The 24,638-nt window shown below is 43.5% G+C and overlaps 1 protein-coding gene across 2 annotated transcripts in view; it reads left to right on the forward strand.

Annotated features, from left to right (window-relative positions):
* The window catches only part of OPN4 (opsin 4), a 120,166-nt gene that overhangs the window by 83,057 nt on the left and 12,471 nt on the right, over nucleotides 1–24,638 (forward strand). For both annotated transcript variants that reach the window (XM_040320519.1, XM_040320518.1), the window contains exons 7-8: nucleotides 4,823–4,930; nucleotides 13,744–13,933. In XM_040320519.1, the coding sequence (XP_040176453.1) occupies nucleotides 4,823–4,930; nucleotides 13,744–13,933 (298 nt within the window). The remainder of the gene's footprint in view (nucleotides 1–4,822; nucleotides 4,931–13,743; nucleotides 13,934–24,638) is intronic.

Genomic DNA, 24,638 nt, shown 5'->3' on the forward strand with positions numbered 1-24,638 from the left:
GCACTGGTTGGAAACGATATGGTAAAAAGTAACAATGTTTATTTAACATAAAACAAATATCATAAAACAACATTTAGGGACAGGCCCCCCATTGCACATCAGAAAGCCAAAAACAAACTGTGTCTGAATGTAAGGAGTCGATGACCTCGACCGGTTTCGCGGTAGTTTACCCCTTCTTCAGGAGGAGATTTTCTACGAAATATGCATAAAACATATAAATATACAAGCAAATTATACAATAGATGTAAACATTATGTAGAAAGATCCAGGCAGCACGCTATATAATGGAGCAGAGAACTCACCCAGACTGGTCATATGATCAAGCTCGGAGCCCGGTTTAAGCCTTATAAACATATACATATACATATACATATATACATATACATGGCCGAAAGTAACTGTCCCTCTGTGCCCCAGTAATTTGCGTATTTCCATCACAGCAATGGTAAGGACCCATTTGGGTCTCCTTATTGTTTGTCTGGTGACTGGTTTCTCTTATCCCTGGTTTTCCTGGATACCCCCTCCACCTTCCCAGACACCCCACTTTCTACTTCCACCCTTGTTATTTCACAATCACTCTCCATCACTTCACAACTGCCCCTTTCCCCCCCCCTTTCCTCACGCACTACCTCCCCCCTCCCCCCTTTTTTGCTTTCCCCCCCCCCACACCTCTTACACCTACCCTTGCTATTTCACAACCACCCCCCATCACTCCATCACTGACACTCCCCGCCCCCTCCCCCTCACCCTCCCCCCTCTTGTTTTATACTACCCACTCCTTGCCCTCCCCCCCTTTTCCCTCCCCTCCCCCCCTCCCTCCCCCCACTCTCCCTCTTCCTTCCCCTCCCCCCCCCTTTTCCTTCCCCTCCCCTCCCCCCTCCCTTCTGCCCCCCTCCCTCCCCCCACTTTCCCTCTTCTTCCCTCCCTTCTCAACCCTTAACCCTTCTCTAATCTAGCCTTATCTTAAATGTATTTTCTTTTTTCTCCCCTTTACCTAGTGCTCCTCCCCCATAATACCTCCTTTTCCCCCCCTTTACTTCCCCCCCTCCCTTCCTTCCCTCCCCCCCTTTTCTTAATCCCCCTCTTTTTCCTTCTTGCCCTACCTTCACCCCATCCATCTCCCTTCTCCTCTCTCTTCCTTCTAGTCCCTCCCCCCCACCCATTCACACCATATCTGACTGTCACTCCCCTTTGTTTCCCCCTTTTTTCTCCTCCCCCCCTCCACCCCTCTCCCCCCCCTTTCCCCCTCCCCTCCCCTCCCCTTATTCTCCTCACTTCCTGTCACTCAGATACACTTCCCCTTATTCACTTACTGGTGACCCACACCCCATTAATTAACTGATCATCCTTTTGCATATGCTTTATCAATTTTATTCCTCACTTCAATAGAGCCCGTCCGTCCTAAATAAAAATCCCCCTCCATGCGCCAAAGAAGGCTTAAACCGGGCTCCGAGCTTGATCATATGACCAGTCTGGGTGAGTTCTCTGCTCCATTATATAGCGTGCTGCCTGGATCTTTCTACATAATGTTTACATCTATTGTATAATTTGCTTGTATATTTATATGTTTTATGCATATTTCGTAGAAAATCTCCTCCTGAAGAAGCGGTAAACTACCGCGAAACCGGTCGAGGTCATCGACTCCTTACATTCAGACACAGTTTGTTTTTGGCTTTCTGATGTGCAATGGGGGGCCTGTCCCTAAATGTTGTTTTATGATATTTGTTTTATGTTAAATAAACATTGTTACTTTTTACCATACCGTTTCCAACCAGTGCCGTGAAAAGTCCCCACCAAAATCCCTTTCCCTCTTCCCCTGACCTAATTAGTGACACTCGTTTGGCCTCAAGCAGCCAATGTTGTCTAAATTATTTGGGTCTTATTGTTTTACATTTCAGCTAACTGCTTATACTGCCACACTGTAAAAGATGGAACTCGCCAGCCTACATGCTATCCTAGAAAGGGAGAGCAGGTATAGAGAAGAGTAATATAGGGGCCTTTGTATAAGTAATGGCAATAAAGTCCACGTTGCAGATCTGATGTTCATAACTGGCTAGTCGGAGCTTGTTAACTGTAATCCATCTGGATGTAGTGGATCCCTGGGATATGCAGTCCTGGTACACAATCGTTCCAAGCAATTATTAGACGTGAGGACTATTCCTCCCACAATTCTTTTATTTGGCACACATATATGATGTCCCTGAATACATTGATCACTAGAGGGATAAGCTATACTTTAAAATGCTAGAAGATACGGTGCTGTATGCTTGTAGTCCATATTGCTACATTTAATATATATATACAGTACTGTGCAAACGTTTAGGCAGGTGTGAATATGCTGTAAATTAAGTATACTTTCAGAAATAGAGGTGTTAATAGTTTATTTTTAGCTATTAACAAAATTAAAAGTAAATGAACAGAAGAGAAATTCAAATCAAATCAATATTTGGTGTGACTACCCTTTGGCTTCAAACCAGCATAAATTCTTATAGGTACACACAGGGGTTGATTTACGAAAACTGGAAAATGCAAAATTTGTTGACTCTCTGCATAGAAACCAATCAGCTTCCAGATTTTTTATTTGTCAGAGCTTAATTGAACAAGCTGAAGTTAGAAGCTGATTGGCTACCACACAGATTTTGCACTCCAGTTTTAGTAAATCAACCCCACAGCATTTGTGCACACAGTTTTTGAAGGAACTTAGCAGGTAGGTTGTTCCAAACATCTTGGAGAACTAACCACAGATTTGTGTGAATGTAGGCTGATAAAGTGGTGATCACATCACTGTGGTTTGGCCCCCACAGAGCCCTAAATTCAAATATTGATTTGCATTTTGTAAATTGATTAACACTAACCTAAGACTTTTGCACCGTACTATTATATATATATATATTCTCATAGTTGATCTATTGGTCATTTTTGGTTGTATTTGTTGTTTTAAGCATTTGTAGGGCAAAATTGAACAGTTTTACTAAATAATATAATTTTGTTACTTATTCATGTGTATTCTTTAGTAAAAAAAATTGTATAGTCACACTTGTCCATTTTGTGCATTTTTCTGCATGAGGATGCATTAGAAGTCGAAATCCTAATCTTTTATCACACCTATGCATACCTATGGAGTTGGAAAGGAAAATTTAAATGATATGGGCCTATGTGTGTGCATTACCACGCAGGCTGCAGCACTGTGAATCCACACTCTTCCTTTGCGGGCAGTTCCCGGGACAATATCATCTAGTGCAAAGATTGCACACCCCCTTCATTATGTGAGAGGAGGAGGGAGGAGAGATAGCACAACCTGCACCGTCTCTCTCCTTGATGACAGAAGTAGTAATGTCGCTGTCACTACTCCTGTCAGCCTTATAGTAGAATGAACTTGGGGCACCCCCATCCTTACAATACACTGCAAACACACAAAATGCACCGCTCTGACTTTGAAAACCTCCAATGTAGTAGTTGATTAGTAGTTGATTACTGGTAACTCCACTTCAGGTGCACAGGTTTAGGATCATCCCTACAATACACGCTGCACCCAGGGCAGCCGCTCCTTTCTGCCCACCTCTTGTCCTGGCCACGCTTGAGGGGTACAAGAAATACAACATAAAACAGATTCAGCCTGTTGACTTAAAGAGGAAGTAAACCCTAGTTTTTCCATTTTTTTTAAATACACCTGCAAGAGAAAGTCATAATGAGCTAATATGCACAGCATACTAGCTTATTATGTGTCACTTACCTGAGAACGAAGCCCCTGAAGTCCACCTCGGTACCGTCCACCGCCACCGCCATGTCCCCTGGAGCTTCTTCCTTGTTTTCACCGCTCCAGCGCTTTGATTGACCGGAGCGGTGATGGCGTCACTACAGCGCATGCGCCGCGGGACCGGCACAAAAACGGCACGCATGCGCCGTAGACAGTGGTGCCAGTTTCTGTGAAAATATCTCCTTAACCCTGTAGGTTAAGGAGATATTTCTTGCACCTACAGGTAAGCCTTAATCTAGGCTTACCTGTAGGTGCAAGTTGCAAGAGTGGGTTTACAACCACTTTAAAGTGTAAGGTCACCGTTTCATAAAAAATAAAAATGTGAACCAACATCCTACAACCCCCCAGTTCCTGCTACACTTACCAACGTGGGTGATTAGCTGTCATTGCTAATGCAGCAGTCTGGAGATTTTAAAGTGACGCTTTTCTTCCCTGTTTTTTTCTTTGGGATGGATTAGAGCAATTCTAAACAGTCACAAGACCAATTTGGCCAATCAGAATCACTCTGATCCACCCTGGAAGCCCCAAGAAAAGGCAAGGAAGAAAAGTGAGTCTTTTCTTATTTCCAAATCACTTCACCAACTGCATGGGCAGTGAACATGATAGCAATGCAGAGGGTGCAGGTTGATAATTCATCTTTTCATTTTTTGTGAACTTACACTTTAAAGCAGTAGTTTTATCTCTCCCCTCCATATACATATACATATACAGTTGTTATTTGAGGGCTCTCTCAAGCCTATCTACACACTCTTGCTTGAACAGTTTCTGAGAGACCCAACTTTCAAATAGGCACCTGTGACCTCCCAAGCTAAGTACCAGAACAAGAAGTGGCGTCCCTCGGTACAGGAATTGTCACATCCTGGATGCATTATAAATCCAGTCCAGGGTTGAAAGAGCTTGGGACATTTGTTACTATAGAGCGATAAAGTGACAACGATTATTCATAATACATAAAAGGAACATCACAGAAGAAATAGAAGTAATTAGCGAGAGGGGGTAAATAAGGCCCATGACTTGTAATATCTGTGATTATTAAATCCTTATGTTTTTCTTTTTCTTTCACAGGTATGCAAACATGTTAACACCATATATGAATTCTGTGCCTGCTGTGATTGCAAAGGCATCTGCCATTCACAATCCAATAATCTATGCCATTACTCATCCTAAATACAGGTAGGATTTGTGATAATTGGTAAAAATGACATACTTCATATATTAAGTTGTGATGGCTGTCAACTGTGAGAAAGTGTTGAATTACAAAGACTATAGGAGATACACAACAAGGTTGATTTACTAAAGGCAAATATGCTGTTCACTTTGCAAAGGGAATCTTACCTTAGTAAGTATTTTTTTTATTTTCCTTGTACATGATTGGGTATTCTTTGTAAAGTAAAACTTACTCACATTTACTAAGATCTGGGGAGCATCCCCTTGCAAAAGTGAACAGGCTATTTGCCTTTAGTAAATCAATCCTGTAGACTTTCATCATGAAAAGTATCTCTAAAATATTTTTTTTTTTTTTCATATTGGACAGAATAGGGATTTGTTAAAAACCTTGTTTGCCTTTTTTTTACCCCTTTAAAGATATTTTCCTTAAAGCGGAGCTCCACCTGAATTTCAACACAATCTTAATATCACCGCTGATATTAAACATGCTAGAAATGGATATTTTTGTTTAGAAAATATGCACAGTACCTCTAATACCTCCTCCTTCCAGTATGCACAACTGCGGGTTTTTCTCGGGCATTGCATCACTTCCCGTACCGCGCAGTGTGCTCTGGGAGCTTGTCTCATAGCTCCCTTGTGTTCAGTTTCTGAGCTGTGAAACGAAACGTCGCGTGATTTCAGGACCAGGAAGTGACGCGCGACATAAACAAAGGAAGGAGGGTGGGCGTTACATAAACACAGACGCGGATGCCGCGGCTCCCCCTTGCGAGTGCGCATGCGCGAGATCGAGCGGTGGATGCTGGTACAGCAGCATCACCGCAACGAGGAAGTGCCTGCTTGTGGGCTTCTAATGCCCACAGCTAAAATGGCAATGGAACGAAGAGGGGAATAAAAGTCAAAATTGCAGACAGAATGCCAGAGGAGCGGTTGTAGGACACCAAAAACGTGAGTTCAGATAAGCAGCACTATTAACGATTTAAGTAGCCTTTAAAAAAAAAAACGTTTTTGCGTGGGAGATCCACTTTAACTTCCTGTCTGGCAGACACAACAGGAAGTAAAGAAAAGTGCTGAAAATTCCCTATTGGACAGTTGCCATCAGAACAAGTGTTCCCATTGGAAGATTCTTCCTTTAATTCTGTTCTAGTGACAACTTATCATTTTGAATTTTCCCTCCTTTTTTTCTGGGGACGCAGACAGCAATTGAAACTTGACATAGATTCTAACCCTTCCTCGTTATATAAAAAAGTTGGTTTTAGACACATTTTAAGCTCTGTCTATAACACTTGATTTGTAGGTAGCCTCATATAAACACAGGTGGAATAATCAGAGTTTCAGCAATGGGAAGCTTTGTAAAAGATAATCTTTTGTGGGAGCTTAAGTCTTATTCACATGGGCGCTAATGCCCATACACTGTGAATGGGCAGTTTGTTTATGTGTTCCTAATTGGCAATTGCTGCATGCAGAAACCCCATTCAAGTCTATTTGGATGCACATAAACAAACATCCACGCCCATGTGAACGAGGCTTTGATAACAGAATTAGGAGACAATTTTAGGGGAATTCTCTGATTCAAAATCCACTGATAATATACAGTATATACGATACACACATTGTAATTGTAATTACAGTACAATTACATTGTAATTCTGAATACAACCTTTGAGCTGTTAACTTCAGATGAGAAAAATAGATGCCAAATCATGTTGTTGCTTGATATAGAACTACACGGTGTCTCCATTTTTGGGCACTGTGGCTTGTTTACACCCCTGTGATTCACAGCAGGCATCCATCTTATTGTCTGCCCAATGCTCTGAAAGAGCTCTCTTGGCATTGAACCCAGAAAAAAACTAGTGATGAAACATTTAGCTTCATGCTTTTATAATTTCAGTCTATTTTTTACCTTGTTAGGATAAAACGTCTTATCTGATGATCTAAAAATAATAAGCTTTTTGGAAATAATAACACATAGAAAAAGAAATTCAAATTTTCTAGGGAATCAGCAGTAATAAGCAGACACAAGCAATGAAATAGAATGTCCTAGGCAGACCTTCATTAGGGGAGATTGCAAGGTATTACAAGGGATTCTGACTAGAGCCAGAAATAAACATAATGCATACAATATTGAACATGTCTCCTAAGTGGTTTAGTCTGGAAATCTGGAAGTATATCTTGTTTGGATGTGAAAAAATCTAACACCTCAAATACAAGATACAGTATTTTTATACAGAAATCAAAAGTTTAGTGGACTGAACTGATGATGTCCATACAATTGCAGTCACAAGAGGACATCTATACCAGCGCAGTAAAGCCATTACATTGCCATTATATATATATATATATTTTTTTTTTTATTATTATTAAAATAATTATTATTTAATAATTATTATTTTTTAATAGGGAAGGTATGTTTCTTTCCCATTGGGACGATTTCTGTTCACTTCCTGTCCCAGATACACAGCAGGAAGGGAGAGAAAATCTCAACAAAGTGAGCGTCACGCTTACCCCAAACGCAGGTGGTCATAAACTATATCTGGCTACCATAGGCGTACGCACAGGGTGTGCCAGGTGTGCCCAGGCACACCCTAATCACCCTGTGCAGCACAGATTTCCCCTACTACTCTGGCTCCCATCTTTCCTCCCACAGTGCTGTCAGCATCCCTCCTCTCCGATCGTCTGTTGCTGCTGGGATGTTTTAGGAGTGGGGAAAGGGTCAGTAAATATGTAATTTACTGGCCCCTTCCCTTTCTGAATGAACATCGTGAGTGATCGGTAATGTGTGTTTGGGCTTTGAGATGCACACCCTAATGCAATAGGCTGCGCACACCTATGCTGGCTACTGTGATCTTTACCTATAGCAGCCCCCTTTCCCATAAGGGAAGCAGGCCTACTGGTATTCAGTTACCCCCAGGACTTATACACAATGCTACAGTGCCTGGCTACAACGCCAGGGCAGGGGCGAACTGAGCAAAACAAACAGGTACTTCCTGTTGGCAGACAGGCATAGTGGCTTAATGAACGTCCAGGTAAAAGACAGGCAGAGTTTAGAGAATAGTAATTATCCGGTCCAAGGTCATACACAGGGAAATCCAATCTAGCAGAGCAGAGTAGGCAAACAGGGTGCTTGAGCAAGTATTGCACACTCTAAAGAAGAGGGCGCACCAGCCAGTGCATTATTCCAAGATAATTTATTAATAAAAAACAGTAAAATACTACTCACAAACATGTGGTGAATAAAAGCTTGTAGAAACCACTAAGATATGGCAATCGGTCCAAAAACCGACAGTCTCCAGGAAACTGAGGGAAGGACCTCAGAACCGCTGCTGGCCGACACGTTTTGAAGGAGTACCTTCTTCCTCAGAGCCTCTACAAGCTTTTATTCACCACATGTTTGTGAATAGTATTTTACTGTTTTTTAATAAACCTAATTTTCTATTTTAGTAACAATGATCACCACGACAAATAGAGAAGGTGATTCTACCTAACTGGGGCAGAGCCAACAATAAAAATTGTGACAGGGGTACTAACCCTCTCCCCTTTCCCCCACACACAAACAACACCACTCTATTCAAAATATCAAAGTAGTAGAAGACCCCTCTGCATTATTTGCCAGGTAAATATTGGCCGGGATTCAGAGAGATTGGCGCATCTTTAGATAGGCGTAGCGCATCACATATGCGCTACGCCGACGTAACATTGAGAGGCAAGCTGAGTATTCACAAAGCACTTGCTCCCATATTTACACCGGCGTAACGTAAATGGGCCGACGTAAGCCCACCTAATTCAAAGTAGGCAGGTAGTGGGCGTGTTGTATTAAAATGAATCGTGACCCCATGTAAATGAAGCGCCTAACGAACAGCGCATTTTACTCCCTAAAATACGCCGGCTCGTAACCTACGCCCAACCCCATTCACGTACGACTTACGTAAATGACGTAAAATTTGGCGCTTGTTCCGACGTCCATACCTTTGCATTACCTGCGCCTCATATAGCAGGGGTAAATTTACGTCTGACGTACGCCTTACGTAAACGGCGTAGCTTAATGCAACGGGCGCAAGTACGTTTGTGAATCCGCGTATCTAGGTCATTTGCATATTCGACGTGTAAATCTACGGAAGCGCCCCTTGCCGCCAGCGTAAATATGCACCCAAGATACGACGGCGTAAGAGACTTACGTCGGTCGTATCTTGGCAAAATTCAGGCGTATCTGATTTCCAGAATACGCGTATAGATACGACGGCGCACATTTGGACTTACGACAGCGTTTCTGGAGATACGTCGTCGTAAGTCCTTTCGGAACCTGGGCAATAGGCACTAAAGAAGGCGCAGGTACAGAATCTCAGGAGCTGCCTAGGGTATATTAGAGCACCACTCAAGAAATGATGGGCTTTTGATGTAGCTGGCTCCCAGGTTGAGGTGCTCACATAGATCTGCACTTGCAACAGCTGGTTGACACAAGACAAGGTACAGAATTGTACGGTGAGACTGAGATCAAACAAGACGTCAGCAGTGGTAGCACACTGGGATCTTTAAAAAACGGCTTGAGGACATATATGGGTATCAGACACTGGCCCAGAAGTCTGGTAACAGAATCACAGAAAGGTTTGCTCAAGCAATCCGCACTGCCTCATCTCATTCCCGAAGACACATGGATCGAAAGATAGTTTTTATTGTAAAGAAACAATAATATATCTTAATATATATAATAAAATAATATATCTATAATATATCTCACTGGAACTCAACATTGGGTAATTAATGGTGAAATGATTTGAGTTCATCAAATTAATCAGATCCTAAATATGTGATTCTTACCCCCACCCCAATCCCCTCCTACCAAAGGTTTGCATGGTAACACTACAAGGACAAATAAAATAATTTACAAAGAAATGCAATTGTAAAAGAATGATTTTCCACAATTTGATAGAACAAATAGTCATTGTTGGATGAGAAAAGCATTATGACTTTAACACATCAAAGTGTATCTATGGTCAAAATGTAAAATACATATATTTATTTCCACATTTCAATTATTTCTAGTCTACAAAAATTAATTTAACCACTTAAGACCCGGACCTTTAGGCAGCTAAAGGACCCGGACAGTTTTTGCGATTCGGCACTGTGTCGCTTTAACTGACAATTGCGCGGTCGTGCGATGTGGCTCCCAAACAAAATTGGCGTCCTTTTTTTCTCACAAATAGAGCTTTCTTTTGGTGGTATTTCATCACCTCTGCGTTTTTTTTTTTTTGCGCTATAAACAAAAATAGAGCGACAATTTAGAAAAAAATGCAATATTTTTTTATTTTTTGCTATAATAAATATCCCCCAAAAATATATATACATTTTTTTCCCTCAGTTTAGGCCGATACGTATTCTTCTACCTATTTTTGGTAAAAAAAATCGCAATAAGCGTTTATCAGTTGGTTTGCGCAAAATTTATAGCGTTTACAAAATAGGGGATAGTTTTATTGCATTTTTTTTTTACTACTAATGGCGGCGATCAGCGATTTTTTTCATGACTGGGACATTATGACACTTCGGACAATTTTGACACATTTTTGGCACCATTGTCATTTTCACAGCAAAAAATGCATTTAAAATGCATTGTTTACTGTGAAAATGACAATTGCAGTTTGGGAGTTAACCACAAGGGGGCGCTGAAGGGGTTATGTATGACCTCATCTTTGTTTCTAACTGTAGGGGGGTGTGGCTGTAGGTGTGACGTCATTGATTGTGATTCCCTATATAAGGGAACACACGATCGATGACGGCGCCACAGTGAAGAACGGGGAAGCTGTGCGACAGTTCCAGAGACCGATCGCGGGACTCCAGCGGCGTTCGGGACCACGGGTCTCGCGGTCTCGGAGCTTCGGACCGTGTCGCGGGGGCGCGCACCCACGATCCACGGCTGGGCACTTAAAGAGGACGTACCTGTACGTGCTTGTGCCCAGCCGTGCCATTCTGCCGATGTATATGTGCAGGAGGCGATCCTTAAGTGGTTAAACAATTTCTGTAAACGTATTTTGTGAAAATCTCCACACATTTACTCCCTTGAATTCTGTGACACGTATTCACTATACCCTGTGCGTAGGTACTGCTGTGCCACATAATTTCGTGACACGTATTCAGGACCAGTGCAAGGATTTTTGCCAACTCAGGCATTTTGCCGCCCCCCCCCCCCCCCCCCCCCCGGCACGCACGCACACACTGTACACATGCCAGCAATAGTACACTATACTATAATGTATTACTGCTGGGATCTGATGTCTTCCTCTATAGATGGCGTTATTCTGCATTGCGCTGTATAATGTACTATTGCTGGGATTTATAGTCCTCTGTAACTGCTGGTATTCTGCATTGCGTTGTATAATGATTATACTGCGCAATGCAGATTACCACTGACCAGTTATAGAGGAACTACAAATCCCAGCAATAGTACATTATATACAATGCAATGCAAAATACCAGCAGTTACAGACGACTACAAATCCCAGCAATACATTTTATAAAACGCAATGCAGATTACCACTGACCAGTTATAGAGAAACTACAAATCCCAGCAATAATACATTATACAGCGCAATGGAGAATACCAGCAGCTATAGAGGAACAACAAATACCAGCACCCATAAATGTAGTAATACCAGCACCCATAATTGCAGTAATACCAGCACCCATAATTGCAGTAATACCAGCACCCATAATTGCAGTAATATCAGCACCCATAAATGCAGTAATACCAGCACCCATAATTGCAGTAATACCAGCACCCATAAATGCAGTAATATCAGCACCCCCCATGAATGCGGCCTTACCCGCACCCATGCTTATAACCTCCGCTAGCGGCCGAGAAAGGGTTAAAAAAAACACCCGCAAAGCGCCGCTTTGATTTCAATGGGCAGGGGCGCTTTAGGATTTTTTAATGTCCTGCCAGCAGACCGCTCCAGTGTGAAAGCACTTGGGCTTTCACACTGGAGTAAATGGATCCACTCTTTCAGGGCACTTTGCAGGCGCTATTTTTAGCGTTATAACGCCTGCAAAGTGGCTCAGTGTGAAAGGGGTCTTAGGCTACTTTCACACTGAGGAGCTTTGCAGGTGCTACAAAATAGCGCCTGCAAAGTGCCCTGAAAGAGCCTCTCTTCTCACTCCAATGCGAAAGCCCGAGAGCTTTTACACTGGAGCGGTGCGCTGGCAGGATGCTCAAAAAAGTCCTAGTAGCCGCATCTTTGAGGCGCTGTAGGAACAGTGTACACACTGCTTCTAAAGCGCCCCTGCCCATTGAAATCAATGGGCAGCGCCACTGAACCGCCAACAAAGCATTGCTGCAGCGGCGATTTGCGGCCGGTTTTAACCCTTTTGGGCCTCTAGCAGTGTGCTGGCAGAACGCTCAAAAAAGTATTTGAGGCGCCCCTCTATTGGCCAAATAGCGCCGCAAAAACGTCAGTAAAGTGCTGCTAAAATAGCGGCGCTTTACTGCCGACGGCGCAACACCCCAGTGTAAAAGTAGCCTAAGTCATGTGCCAGGCACATGACCAAACAGATGCAAGCAGCCAATCAAATATAGTACTTGCTCAATATGGAATAAATAAATTAGAATTAGGCATAGCCATAGATATAAATAAAGTGATTTGTGCAACAGCAGGTACTACTTGCACAAATCACTTTATTTATAATATCTATGGCTATGCATAATTATCATTTATTTTATCCATATTGAGCAAGTACTATTTGGCTGCTTGGCACTGGCAGTTGGAACCTGGCTGGCACACATCATACAACAACATTGCATATGCATGAATGATGATAGGGACGGTACCTGGCCTCACCTGCTGCTGCAGTGTGCTGCTGCCTGGGCCTGGATTTGGGGTTCCCCCAGTTCCCCTAATTTCAAGTCTCCTCTCTGTCCTCCACAGAAACCAACTCACGTGATGGGTGACGTCACACACTGACCCGCTCGGGGAAAAGATGAAGTCGCGCAGAGGAGGGTAGGTAGAGCTTTAGGCTCCGCCTACACTAGCTAGTCAGTGGAATGACGCCGGTCTGGCCAGTCAAACTTTTCAAGAAGCATGGGGGGCGCCTGTCACACTCGGCTCCTCCATGCTGCGCTGCCAGACAGCTGAGCTATTTTTTTTTGCAGGTGCCGTGCCACCGCCGGGGATATAGTGCGGGAGGATGGGTTTTACGAGCAGGGAGATTTTTTTTGGCGCCCCCCCCCCTATAGCGCCACATGGCACTTCCCATGTCTCAGCCTGCCAGTGCCATACCGTGGATCATACACACACTCTGTTCTGTTCTGGCAGCGGCGGTGACTCTGCGGTGGTCAATGTTCCCAGGGCTGGCGATGTTGCCGTAAGGCAAGTGCCCATCTTGCCTTGCGCTAGCGCCGGCCTTGCACGTATTCACTATACCCTGTGCGTAGGTACTGCTGTGTCACATGATTCACAGAGCCCATTTTCTGAACTACAGAGGAGTGGAGAAGTTTAAGGAGGTGGAGTCAATACAGGAATCACAGCTTTCAGGCAGCAAGGTACCATTGGATATGTAGTCCTTAGAATGTTTACGTAAACGGTAGAGGAAAATTTGTAAGGCATGCAGGGAATCTAGGAAGTTTTGGAAAGATATGGCCAGCAGAAAGAAACATTTTCAACTAAGTTTATATTGGATTTTTCAAAAATAACTGTTTGTATTGCTATTACAATGCTGTCACTATAAAATTAAAGTGTATGCTGTAACCATAGAACTCCTTTAAAAAATATTTTAGGGCATGACTTGTTTTTAGTGATTGTGTGTACTGACTAAAACCCAGTTCTTGTATAACACAGGATGGCAATTGCAAAGTATATTCCTTGTTTGAAACCAATCCTCCGAGTGACTCGCAAAGATTCCAGATCCTTTAGCAGCTATCCATCTTCTCGCCGCTCCACTGTTACAAGTCATTGCAGTCAAACTTCTGACATATGTGGGCACCCCAGACTTAAAGGACCCATGCCTTCTGTCTCAGATAGTGAATCGGTAAGCATGATTTTAAATCATGGGATTTCCAATTAACTTCTCCAGTCAGCTCCTTTTTACCCTGCATCTCTCTTTTAAAACATGTCACATCATAATCACTAATTATTATATAGCAAGAGTGCGCTTCTGAAATAAGATTGTATGTACTATATATCTGATATATCATCACCTTACCATCTCACCCTATGACAAAGTTGTCAACTTACACAAATTTACTTTTTTTCCAAGATAAAGTAAAGCTTTTATGGTTACACAAATTTTTATTTATTTTTTGTTGTGAACATATAGGGTAAGCATTGAAAATCTAGAGGTACTCAGATCAAGCAAAATAAGCTTTTAACCAAGTGACCTTTGTCAATGACTAACTGGATCAAGATGGTGCACATCATACCACGCAGATGTGGATTTACTAAAGGCAAATAAATATGTAGCACTACCCCCCGGAGGAGCTGCTGGTTTGTTTTGGGTGGCATGTTACCTCGTGGCTCTTCCCCCAGCCTAGGGTGTATGGTGCATATAGCAGTAAAGGAATGTCCACGACAGGTGTCTTTTTCTGGGCTCTTTATTACCCAGCCGGGTAAAAACATTAAAACGTGTAAAGAAGAGTAGAGGTGAAGTAAAAGAAGAAGTAGCAGACTCAGGCGCAAGAATAGGGAAACAGTCCTGCTCCCAATAATACTTTGTATTCTTCGCCAGTCTAGCCAGAGTGGGTATAGCGTACCCGGACAGGCCCACTCTCACTGACCTTGCAGCCAGGGTATCGCTCAAACTTGAAGGAAAGGTCTCTGCCACAGACCCTCCTGAAATGAACACAGGGAAAAGCCTCTGCCACAGGCCCTCTCTGTGATTGTGATTACGGAGATAATCCTCCTTGATAGAATTACGCCTGGATCTCCTTCAGATAGTTTTCAGGTACCAACTGAGAGGTGACCAGTCTCTCAGTGTCCAGCTACCTTGATCCCCGGTGGGTTGTCGAGACCCTATTGGATCACCAGCCTCTCATTGGCTCTCCTCAGATGGACTCCTCACCGAACAGCTAACTCGCTTGGGATCTTCAGGATTGGGAACACAGTCGACTACTACTACTCTACTACTCTAATCTTAAATGCCTCGGACCAACATGGCCCCAGAACCAGGAACACCGCATGGTGCGCGCACCCCGGCCTGGAAGGCCTTTACGCCAGGGGGGGGCGTGATGCGCAGTCACCCTAAAGGTGGGTGCCGCACTCCGAAGAAGAACCCAGAACAATGGCGTCTGCCCCATAAATACCCTCCCCCAGCATGCACAGCAAGGCTCAACCCTCCTGATTGGCTGCTGGGGAAGAGCACCCAAACCTCGACTCCACTGCTGCCACCCATCGCCCTGGGGTAGGAACTACACCCCAGCAACAATAGACAGCCCACAGCACAGCCAAGCTGAGACAGAGACCAGTTTTAAACATAGAGGGCCATATTCTTTAATAAAGTTGGCGGGCGGCACTTAAGCCATTTACACTCCGCCGCCCCAACCTACAGGAGCAAGTGCTGTATTCCCCAAACACTTGCTCCGTAGTTTGGGGCGGCGGAGTGTAATTGGCCCGGCGTATCCCCGCGTATATCCAAGGGGGCGGCTTCTATTTAAATTAAGCGCGCCCCCGATTCTAACGAACTGCAATGCTTAAAATAGCCCAGTGCCCATGCTCCAGTTCTCGGCGTAAAACGTCAATGACGCCGACGTGTGCATCATTGACGTAAAGTTGTATTCAAGAACGACTTAGTAAAACGACGTACCCGACGGGAAAACCTAGCACTCGTTCCGCCCGACCGATTTCGCGATAAATCGCTTCCTCTGGGGCACAGAGGAAGCGATTTATCGCGAAACCGGTCGGGCGGAACGAGTGCTGCATCGGATCACCCCCCGCATACTTGCACGACTTCTTCACCATCTGAACGGGTTTTTTTTGGTCAGCTTCCGGCCGGAGCTCCAATTGACATGCCCTTTTTACCATTGTTTTAATGTAAGTGTGTTTTTGACTTCTTTTAAAATAAATACGCCTATGGTATTACACTATTGCGGTTCCCATATGTCTTTCATGTTACCTGTCAATCGAGTTCGCAAGCACTGGAATGAGATAAAGATTGGTTTCCAGCTCAGCCCACCTGCAATCTGATTTTCAACGGTTCATCTTTGACATGCTTTCTGGGGTCCTCTTTTAGTTAAGAGACCGCCGGATATCCGGTAAGAGGCTATATTCGCTCTTGGTGGTGGATCACTGCTTCGGGATAGTCACCTCTTAACCTTGGACTTATTTGTGGATCATTTGGTTCATCTTCTTTTTTCACTCTACGGGTGGATAGAAGCTTTGCCGTCCCTCTAAGGACTTTTTTCACAATTTTTTTCACTTTCACTTATGGACATTGATTTGTTACATGTTGTTTTGGTATTATATTTTGTATGTATTTAGCACATCTTGTTATTTTTCTCTATGCTATCACTGTTTCACCGTACACAGTAAGGTGCAGCTTATTTTTTTCACACTAGTATTCTTTAGGAGTACTATCACATTGTATTAGGACTTCATTAGCGCAGTTGCTCCCAATTTATTTTCCATGCATGACACAGGACAGACCACTAGGGACAAGGGGGGTGTGTATTTTTTACATACAGTACTGTAATCTATAAGATTACAGTATACTGTATGTAAAGTGTTTGTTTACTTTTTTGAATTTGGCGCCGTTCTCCGTCCCCGTGCGTCGTAACGTCGCAGGGAACGGAGATCGGCGTCACACAGAGGCACTGTGTGACTCGAGCGAGGTCCCGCTCGCTCACAAAGCGCGGTGGCATCGCTGGATCCAGGGACAAGGTAAGTAAACCATGCCTGTGGATCTAGCGAGGCGAGCCCGAGTCTGACTCGGGGTTACCGCTCGCAGCAGGAAAATCTAACCCCGAGTCAGACTCGGGAATACCGCCAGGCAGGTTAAAGCTGTATGTAAATACACTTCTTCATTGATAGCTGGCATGTGGGGGAAGGATGATCCAGACTGCAACCTGGATAGCCTTGTACTCTATTAACCACATCCATACCGCGTTATTGTAAAATGACGGCAGCATGAACCCCTCCTCGATCCGGGTGGACGTCATATGACGTCCTGTGTTTCCCTGGCGATCTAGGGCGCACCAGATCCACCTCCTGTCAGCGGTGAGGAGACCAATGTGTGTTCCCAGTACAGAGGAACACACATCGGTCTCCTACCCTTGAGAGTCCCCTCCCCCCTACAGTTATAACACATCTTAGGGAACATATTAACCCCTTCAACGCCCCCTAGTGGTTAACCCCTTCCCTGCCAGTCACATTTACACAGTAATCAATGCATATTTATAGCATTAATCGCTGTATAAATGTGAATGGTCCCAAAAACGTGTCACAAGTGTCCGATGTGTTCGCCGCAATGTCACGGTGACAGTAAAAAATCGCAAATCGCCGCCAATACTAGTAAAAAAAAATAATAAAATAAAAATGCCATAAATCTATCACCTATTTTGTAGACGCTATGACTTTTGCGCAAACCAATCAATATATGATTATTGCGGGTTTTTTTACCAAAAATATGTAGAAGAATATGTATCGGCCTAAACTGAGGAAAAAAAATGTTTTTTTTTTAAAAAAAATTGCGCTTCTTTTGTTTATAGCGCAAAAAAAAACCGCAGAGATGATCAAATACCACCAAAAGAAAGCTCTATTTGTTGGAACAAAATGATAAAAAAAATGTTTGGGTACAGTGTAGCACGAACGCGCAATTGTCAATTGTCAAGTGCGACAGTGCTGAAAGCTGAAAATTGGCTTGGGCAGGAAGGTGCGTAAGTGCCCGGTATGGAAGTGGTTAAGAACCGCACTGGGAATAATGTGGCTAACACAAGCAATCAGTGCCCTTGTTGATATGCTTGTGTCAGCTGTTTTAGCCTCATGATTACCATGTGGTTCTTGATGGAGAACAAACTATCCCGATAGCAGTCTGGATCATCCTTTCCCACATCCTGACTATCAATGAGGGAGTACAGACTGTTTCGTGGAAAGTACATCCCTTTATGATAGGCCTACTCACACTTTGTGAATTACATTTAAGTACTTTATACTAATAAATGTCTTCTCTGCACTAGTATGCTTTGCTTTGTTCTTGTTGTGATATATTAGCCTGCATTACCATAGATAGCTTCATAAGTTACTATGTTAAACCAGTTTCTGATTTTTTTTGCATGGCAGGAGTCTTTTTGTTTACTAGAAGGACATGTTAGGCCTTGTACACAGGACCGAATATGTCCGCTGAAACTGGTCCGTCAGACCAGTTTCCGCGGACATGTCCGACCGTGTGTAGAGCCTACCGGACAGTTTTCAGGCCTACCGGACAGGTTTCCAGCGGACAAAAGTTTCTTAGCATGCTAAGAAACTTGTCCGCTGGAAGCCTGTCCGTCGGACATGTCCGATGGTTAGTACGACTCATCGGACATGTCCGCTGGCCCGAAATCCCGCGCATGTGTCGAATTGATTCGACGCATGCGTGGAAGCATTGAACTTCCTGGGTCGCGCACGTCGTCGCATCATCATCGCCGCCACGTCACCGCGTTTTCTGTCCGCGGGGAATTTGGTCTGATGGTGTGTACACACATCAGACCAAAACCTTCCAGCAGACATGTCCGATGAAAATGGTCCGCGGACCGTTTTCATCGGACATGTCTGGCCGTGTGTACAAGGCCTCAGGGTATTGCTGCGCTAACAGACACATGGCTGTAATTGATCAAGTTCTGTTACCAATAACTACATCAATTTCAATATTTTACCCTAAAGGTGATTAAAGTAGACATTTTTACATGTATTTCTTATTGCCTTAAAGTGACACTAAACTCCAAAAATACAGTGAAATATGTGTTCTTAACTCCAAAAATCTTCAAATTCATTTTTGCTGTTGTGATCTTAATTCCTGTTGTAGAGTGGCTAAGTTTGTTCTCCATGATCCCACTGTATGTAAGAATGTAGCCACCCTTGTAGTGTGCATATAGCAATGCACATGGCCAGAACAAATGTACACTGCTTGTTCCAAACAAACGAAAGTGAAGGGAAAAAGAGGGGTTCAGGAGCTGAAGCAGAACACAGTAGGAAATAATTTCATGAAAAATTGAGTGCAGAGCCATTAAGTAGTTCATGTGTATGGATTATGTTTGGAGAAAAAGCATATAATTCTCCAAAATATCAAAAAAATATTTCCTGGGTACATTTATGATTTCCTAATGCCAGATTTAGCAGTAATGATTAGCATTTTGCAGGAGGATTTGGCTGCCCAATGACCGGGCCAATTTTTATGATTTGGCACTGCGTCGCTTTAACTGACAATTGCGCGGTCATGCGACGTGGCTCCCAAACAAAATTGACATCCTTTTTTTCCCACAAATAGAGCTTTCTTTTGGTGGTATTTGATCACCTGTGTGGTTTTTATTTTTTGCGCTACAATCAAAAAAAGAGCATAAATTTTGAAAAAAAAAGCAATATTTTTTACTTTTTGCTATAATAAATATCCCCAAAAAAGGTATAAAAAAACGAATTCCTCTTTCTCAATTTAGGCCGATATGTATTCTTCTACATATTTTTGGTAATAAAAAAAATTGTATATTGATTAGTTTGCGCAAAATTTATACCACCTACAAAATAGGGGATAGTTTTATGGCATTTTTATTATTAATTATTTTTTATTAGTAATGGCAGTGATTTTTATCATGACTGCGACATTATGGCGGTTTTGAGACCAATGTCATTCATACAGCAATCAGTACTATAAAAATGCACTGATTACTATGTAGATGTCACTGGCAGGGAAGGGGTTAAACACTAGGGGGCGATCAAGGGGTTAAGTATGTCCTAGTGAGTGATTCTAACTGTGGGGGGATGGGCTCACTACAGCGTGACAGAGATAACTGCTTCCTATGACAGGGAGCAGTCGAACTCTGTCATGTTGCTAGGCAGAACAGGGAAATACCTTTTTTTTATATAGACATCTCCCCGTTCTGCTGCTCTGTGATAGAGCATAGAGTTGGCCGATCCCGCGGGCACAGTCACGGAGCACGCGGTAGGCGTGAGCGCGCCCACTATGCCGCGATTTAAAGGGAACGTACAGGTACATCCTTTTGCGCAGCCGTGCCATTCTGCCTACGTATATCGTCGTGCAGCAGAAGGCAAGCGGTTAATTGTTTTAATTGCCGTTTCGTTGTGGAGTTTTTTCTTTACTCCCTGTTATGTCTTACAGTTGTCACAGATAGAAATAACATTTTACAGAGGATGCAACCTTTTTTTCCTAGATTTGAAAATTTCAATTGAAAACAGGAAATTTGTGACCACCACTTTTTTCAAGCCTACTGATCGAAACTCATATATCCCTCTGGACAGCTGCCACCTACCAGCCTGGTTAAAAGCAGTCCCACAGGGACAGTTTACATGCCTAAGACGCAACTGTACAAATCTACAATCCTTTGAGAGCCAGGCATCTGTGCTCTCTATGAGATTTGTAGAGAAGGGGTATGATAGTCCCTCTTTGGTTCAGTTAATTGAGAAAACGAGAAATGTTGAGAGGGAACATCTTCTAAAGGATAGTATTAAATCAGGTAGGGGGACAAGTTCTCTATGCCTTGTATTACAACATTCTCTGCCCAGCATCATAGTGTTAAAAAATTGATCCAAAAACACTGGCATATTTTGACCACTGATCAGGTCCTGGCACCCATGTTACCGGTGAGACCAAGTGTTGTCTACAGGGGAGCCTCCATGCTCGCCAGCCAGATTGCTCCTAGTGTACAGGATCCCCCCAGGGAAAGCAGATCTTTTTTACAAAGTATCACAGGCTACTTTCGGTGTAAGCGGTGCCAAGTATATTCCCTCAATAAGTGTAAGAACAGGAAAATCTGCTCCTTTCTATCTACCAGTACCAACAAAACCCATGAAGTCGAGCCTTTCATCACATGCTCGCCCAAAGGGGTAGTGTATCTTATCCAGTGCCCTTGCGGCCTCCAATATGTTGGGAGGACCAAGAGGGCACTTAGGGTAAGATTGAATGAACATATTGCCAATATCCGGAAAGGGTATGATAAATATTCAGGGCCAGATTCTCGTAGATCCGCGTATCTTTGCGTGGGCGTAGCATATCCGATTTACGTTACGCCTCCGCAACTTAGACGGGCAAGTGCTGTATTCTCAAAGCACTTGCTCCGTAAGTTGCGGCGGCGTAGCGTAAATCGGCTGGCGTAAGCCCGCCTAATTCAAATTTGGAACAGGGGGGCGTGTGTTATGTAAAATAACCATGACCCGACATGATTGATGTTTTTCACGAACGGCGCATGCGCCGTCCGTGGAAATCTCCCAGTGTGCATTGCTCCTAATACGCTGCAAGGACGTATTGGTTTTGACATGAATGTAAATTATGTCCAGCCCCATTCACGGACGAGTTACGCAAACAACGTAAAATTTTCAAATTTTGTCGCGGGAACGACGGCCATACTTAACATTGGTACGCCGCATTTACGCCACCATATAGCAGGGGTAACTTTATGCCGGGAAAAGCCTAATGTAAACGGCGTAAATGTACTGTGTCGGTCGGGCGTACGTTTGTGAATTTGCGGATCTAGCTGATTTACATATTTTGACGCGTAAATCAGCGTACACGCCCCTAGCGGCCAGCGTAAATATGCAGTTACGATCCGACGGCGTAAGAGACTTACGCCTGTCGGATCTAATAGAAATCTTTGTGTAACTGATTCTAAGAATCAGGCGCATAGATACGACGGCACAACGCAGAGATACGACGGCGTATCTGGAGATACGCCGCCGTATCTCTTTTGAGAATCTGGCCCTTAGTATCCAAACATTACGACCTGGTACACAATAGAGACCCCGCAAACACTTTATTTGTGGGTATTGATAAATACCACCCACATTGGAGAGGGAGTAATTTGGTTTGTGAGATCTCCAAACAGGAAATGGCGTGGATATACCGTCTCAAGACATACACGCCATTCGGCCTAAACATAGACACAGATGTTAATGCTTTTATCAATAATTTTTAGTGGTCTTTATCAACCACCTGCGACATGTTCACTGGTGATCGTAGATGTCTATTTTTCTGATTTTACAATTTTAATTTCATTATTTTTTACATTTTTAAATTTTGATTATTTTGGATTTTAAATTTTAAATAATATTTGTTACATTATCCGATTTTTGTGCGAGATTAATAACCGCAGATTTTGGATATATTTTTAGCAGAATCATATCTGCCATTTTTGATTTATACAATTGGATTGATTCCATTTTTCTTCTATTTCTAATTTTTTATTTTTGATAGTACCATCATTGGTGTTTGTTACATGCAGCAATTCTCAGCTGCTAAGTTAATTTCTCCAGTGGTATAATGTATAGTGTTTACAATATGCATTATTTATATATCAATGTTATTTTTAGTTTATTGTTCAATAACCAATCATATGAGTGTTTTGATCAAAGGACTTGATATGTTTTTATATGAAGATGTACTTTGTTCACCCGTGTTTGGATGAGCACTATCTTGGCGCTGCTATCCTCCTTGAATGGGTTAGGGCGGTTGCCACATAGGGATTGCCACTCCCACTCCGGTTGATCCGTGGTGTGAGTGGCTGTCCAGAACGAGGCTTGGTTTCAGTGGTCCTATGATGCGCGCGCATCGCCATTCGCATCCCGCCGCGGGGATGGGCTTCCCTTGCGGCGGCGTGGTGCGTGCATGCGTGCGCATCTGGATCACGTGCCGACTGGACGTGGACGCCCATAGTGGGCTGGTCTATGTTCGCATCGGCACTCTGGTAATGGCCTCCGGTTTGTTCTCTGTGGTTCTCGCGTCAGACATACCTCCATCTCTGCCCAGATGGTGTGGGTGTAGGTGGAGATCGGGAGCGAGGATTGTTTTTTTGCCTGTGGAACGCATGGGCGTGCGCACTAGCCGACTTTTTCATTCTCAAGCAAGGCTTGGTTTTGTCATTGGTGTTGCGCATGCGGGCGCGGACCTGAACTGAGGCCTGCTTCATGACGCTATAGGGTATTTAAGGGGGTGAGTGATGCGGTGTGCCGCCCGTGCCCCTTAATGAAGCGATCTCTCGCAAAACTAGTAGGGTGGAACGTGCGGTACATCGGCATCACCCCCCTGGACTGCTTGATTTCCCTGTTTGGACGGGTTCGTCTGTATGTATCCGGCCGGGACATCAGACTTTAAGGCTCTCTAATCACTGCAAAATTGTGAGTGTTTAGCATGCATAATTTTTTACAATAAAGTTTTAAAGATTTTTTTACACGATCGAGGCCCCCCTCTTCTTTTTTTCATATCTATGAAATATGAGTGCCAATGATTTGGATTAGAGGAATGAGGAGGTGATTTCCAGCAGACTGTGTGCATCCAGCTTGAGGCTTTGCAATCCTTTATACTTACATGCTACCTGGGGTCCCCTATAATCAAGGGACCACTGGGATCTGGTAAACAGATATACATGCTTTGTTGGTGGAGGATTTTTTGCTATCTGGTTGTCACTTCTTACTGGTGTAGACACAAAAAATTCACTGGCGCTCTATGGGAAAAGACTAGTGTCCCAAAGAATATAAAAAGCCTTGTATGGGACGTGAACAAATCAGTGCTGCGGAGTTAATGGTACCCGGAAGTACCAATCATACACATAAACACCAAAAAGAATTCTGCGCTCATGGAAGTCCACAGGATCAAATCAGCCCACAATGATAGGGAAAAATCATTAATATACACAGTCTGTATTGAGAAGAAACAATCCTTTTAATTGGAATCAACTTCAATGTTTACATTAGGCAGTCTGGATTAGATGATATCACAGAAGTGACCAGGTTGCATGTCTCAAATATAATAACTCTCCAGCGGTCTCCCACAGTCTCAAGGGGTCAAAACTCACGGCCTTGGTTTAACATGCCATCCGCAGATTGAACCAACAGTACCTTGCGAGGAAGATGTAAACCGGGACACTGATGAGGGGATAGGTGTCACCTTACCAGCCGGAACCACGTGTAGGCAAAAGGACGCCGGATTCCCCAGTGAATCCAGCCGCCGGGGACACGGCGCGACGCGGTCTGTGGAAGCGGACGCTCTCCCTGTGTGAGCGCGCTGACATCACACCTCTGAGGCGCCGCTCAGTATCGAACCAGGGAAGTGCTAAGTGCCCTCTGGTGGAGAGACTGTAGAATACGCTCTCCTGTGTTAGTAATCGAAAACTGCTGATAAAAATTCGATGAGATGAAGTTGATGAAAAAATGGTGATAAAATTAGGATAGAACTTCCATAATAAGGGGAAAGCGATTAAAAGTGTGTCCTTGACGACGCGTTTCGCGCTTACGAGCGCTTTTTCACAGTCAATAGGACATAGGCAATAGCCTTAGTTATATAGTCTAAAATAGGGGAGGGGTATTGCTGGGAGGAAAAGGAAATAGGTACTAAGGGGGCATGTACACAAAAACCAAGAGCTTTAACCCCTTGTGACACAAAAAAAGAGAGAGAAAAAACCTAGAGAGAGAAAAAACCTTAAACTTATACACAAATTAAACCTTATACAAATTAAACCTTATACAAAAAAACTTTGAGAAACTGATCCGTCTGTATCAGAAACTGATCCCCTCCTGATACAGACGGATCAGTTTCTCAAAGT

The sequence above is a fragment of the Rana temporaria genome, chromosome 8 (genome assembly GCF_905171775.1).
Source record: "Rana temporaria chromosome 8, aRanTem1.1, whole genome shotgun sequence".
Lineage (NCBI taxonomy): Eukaryota > Metazoa > Chordata > Amphibia > Anura > Ranidae > Rana > Rana temporaria.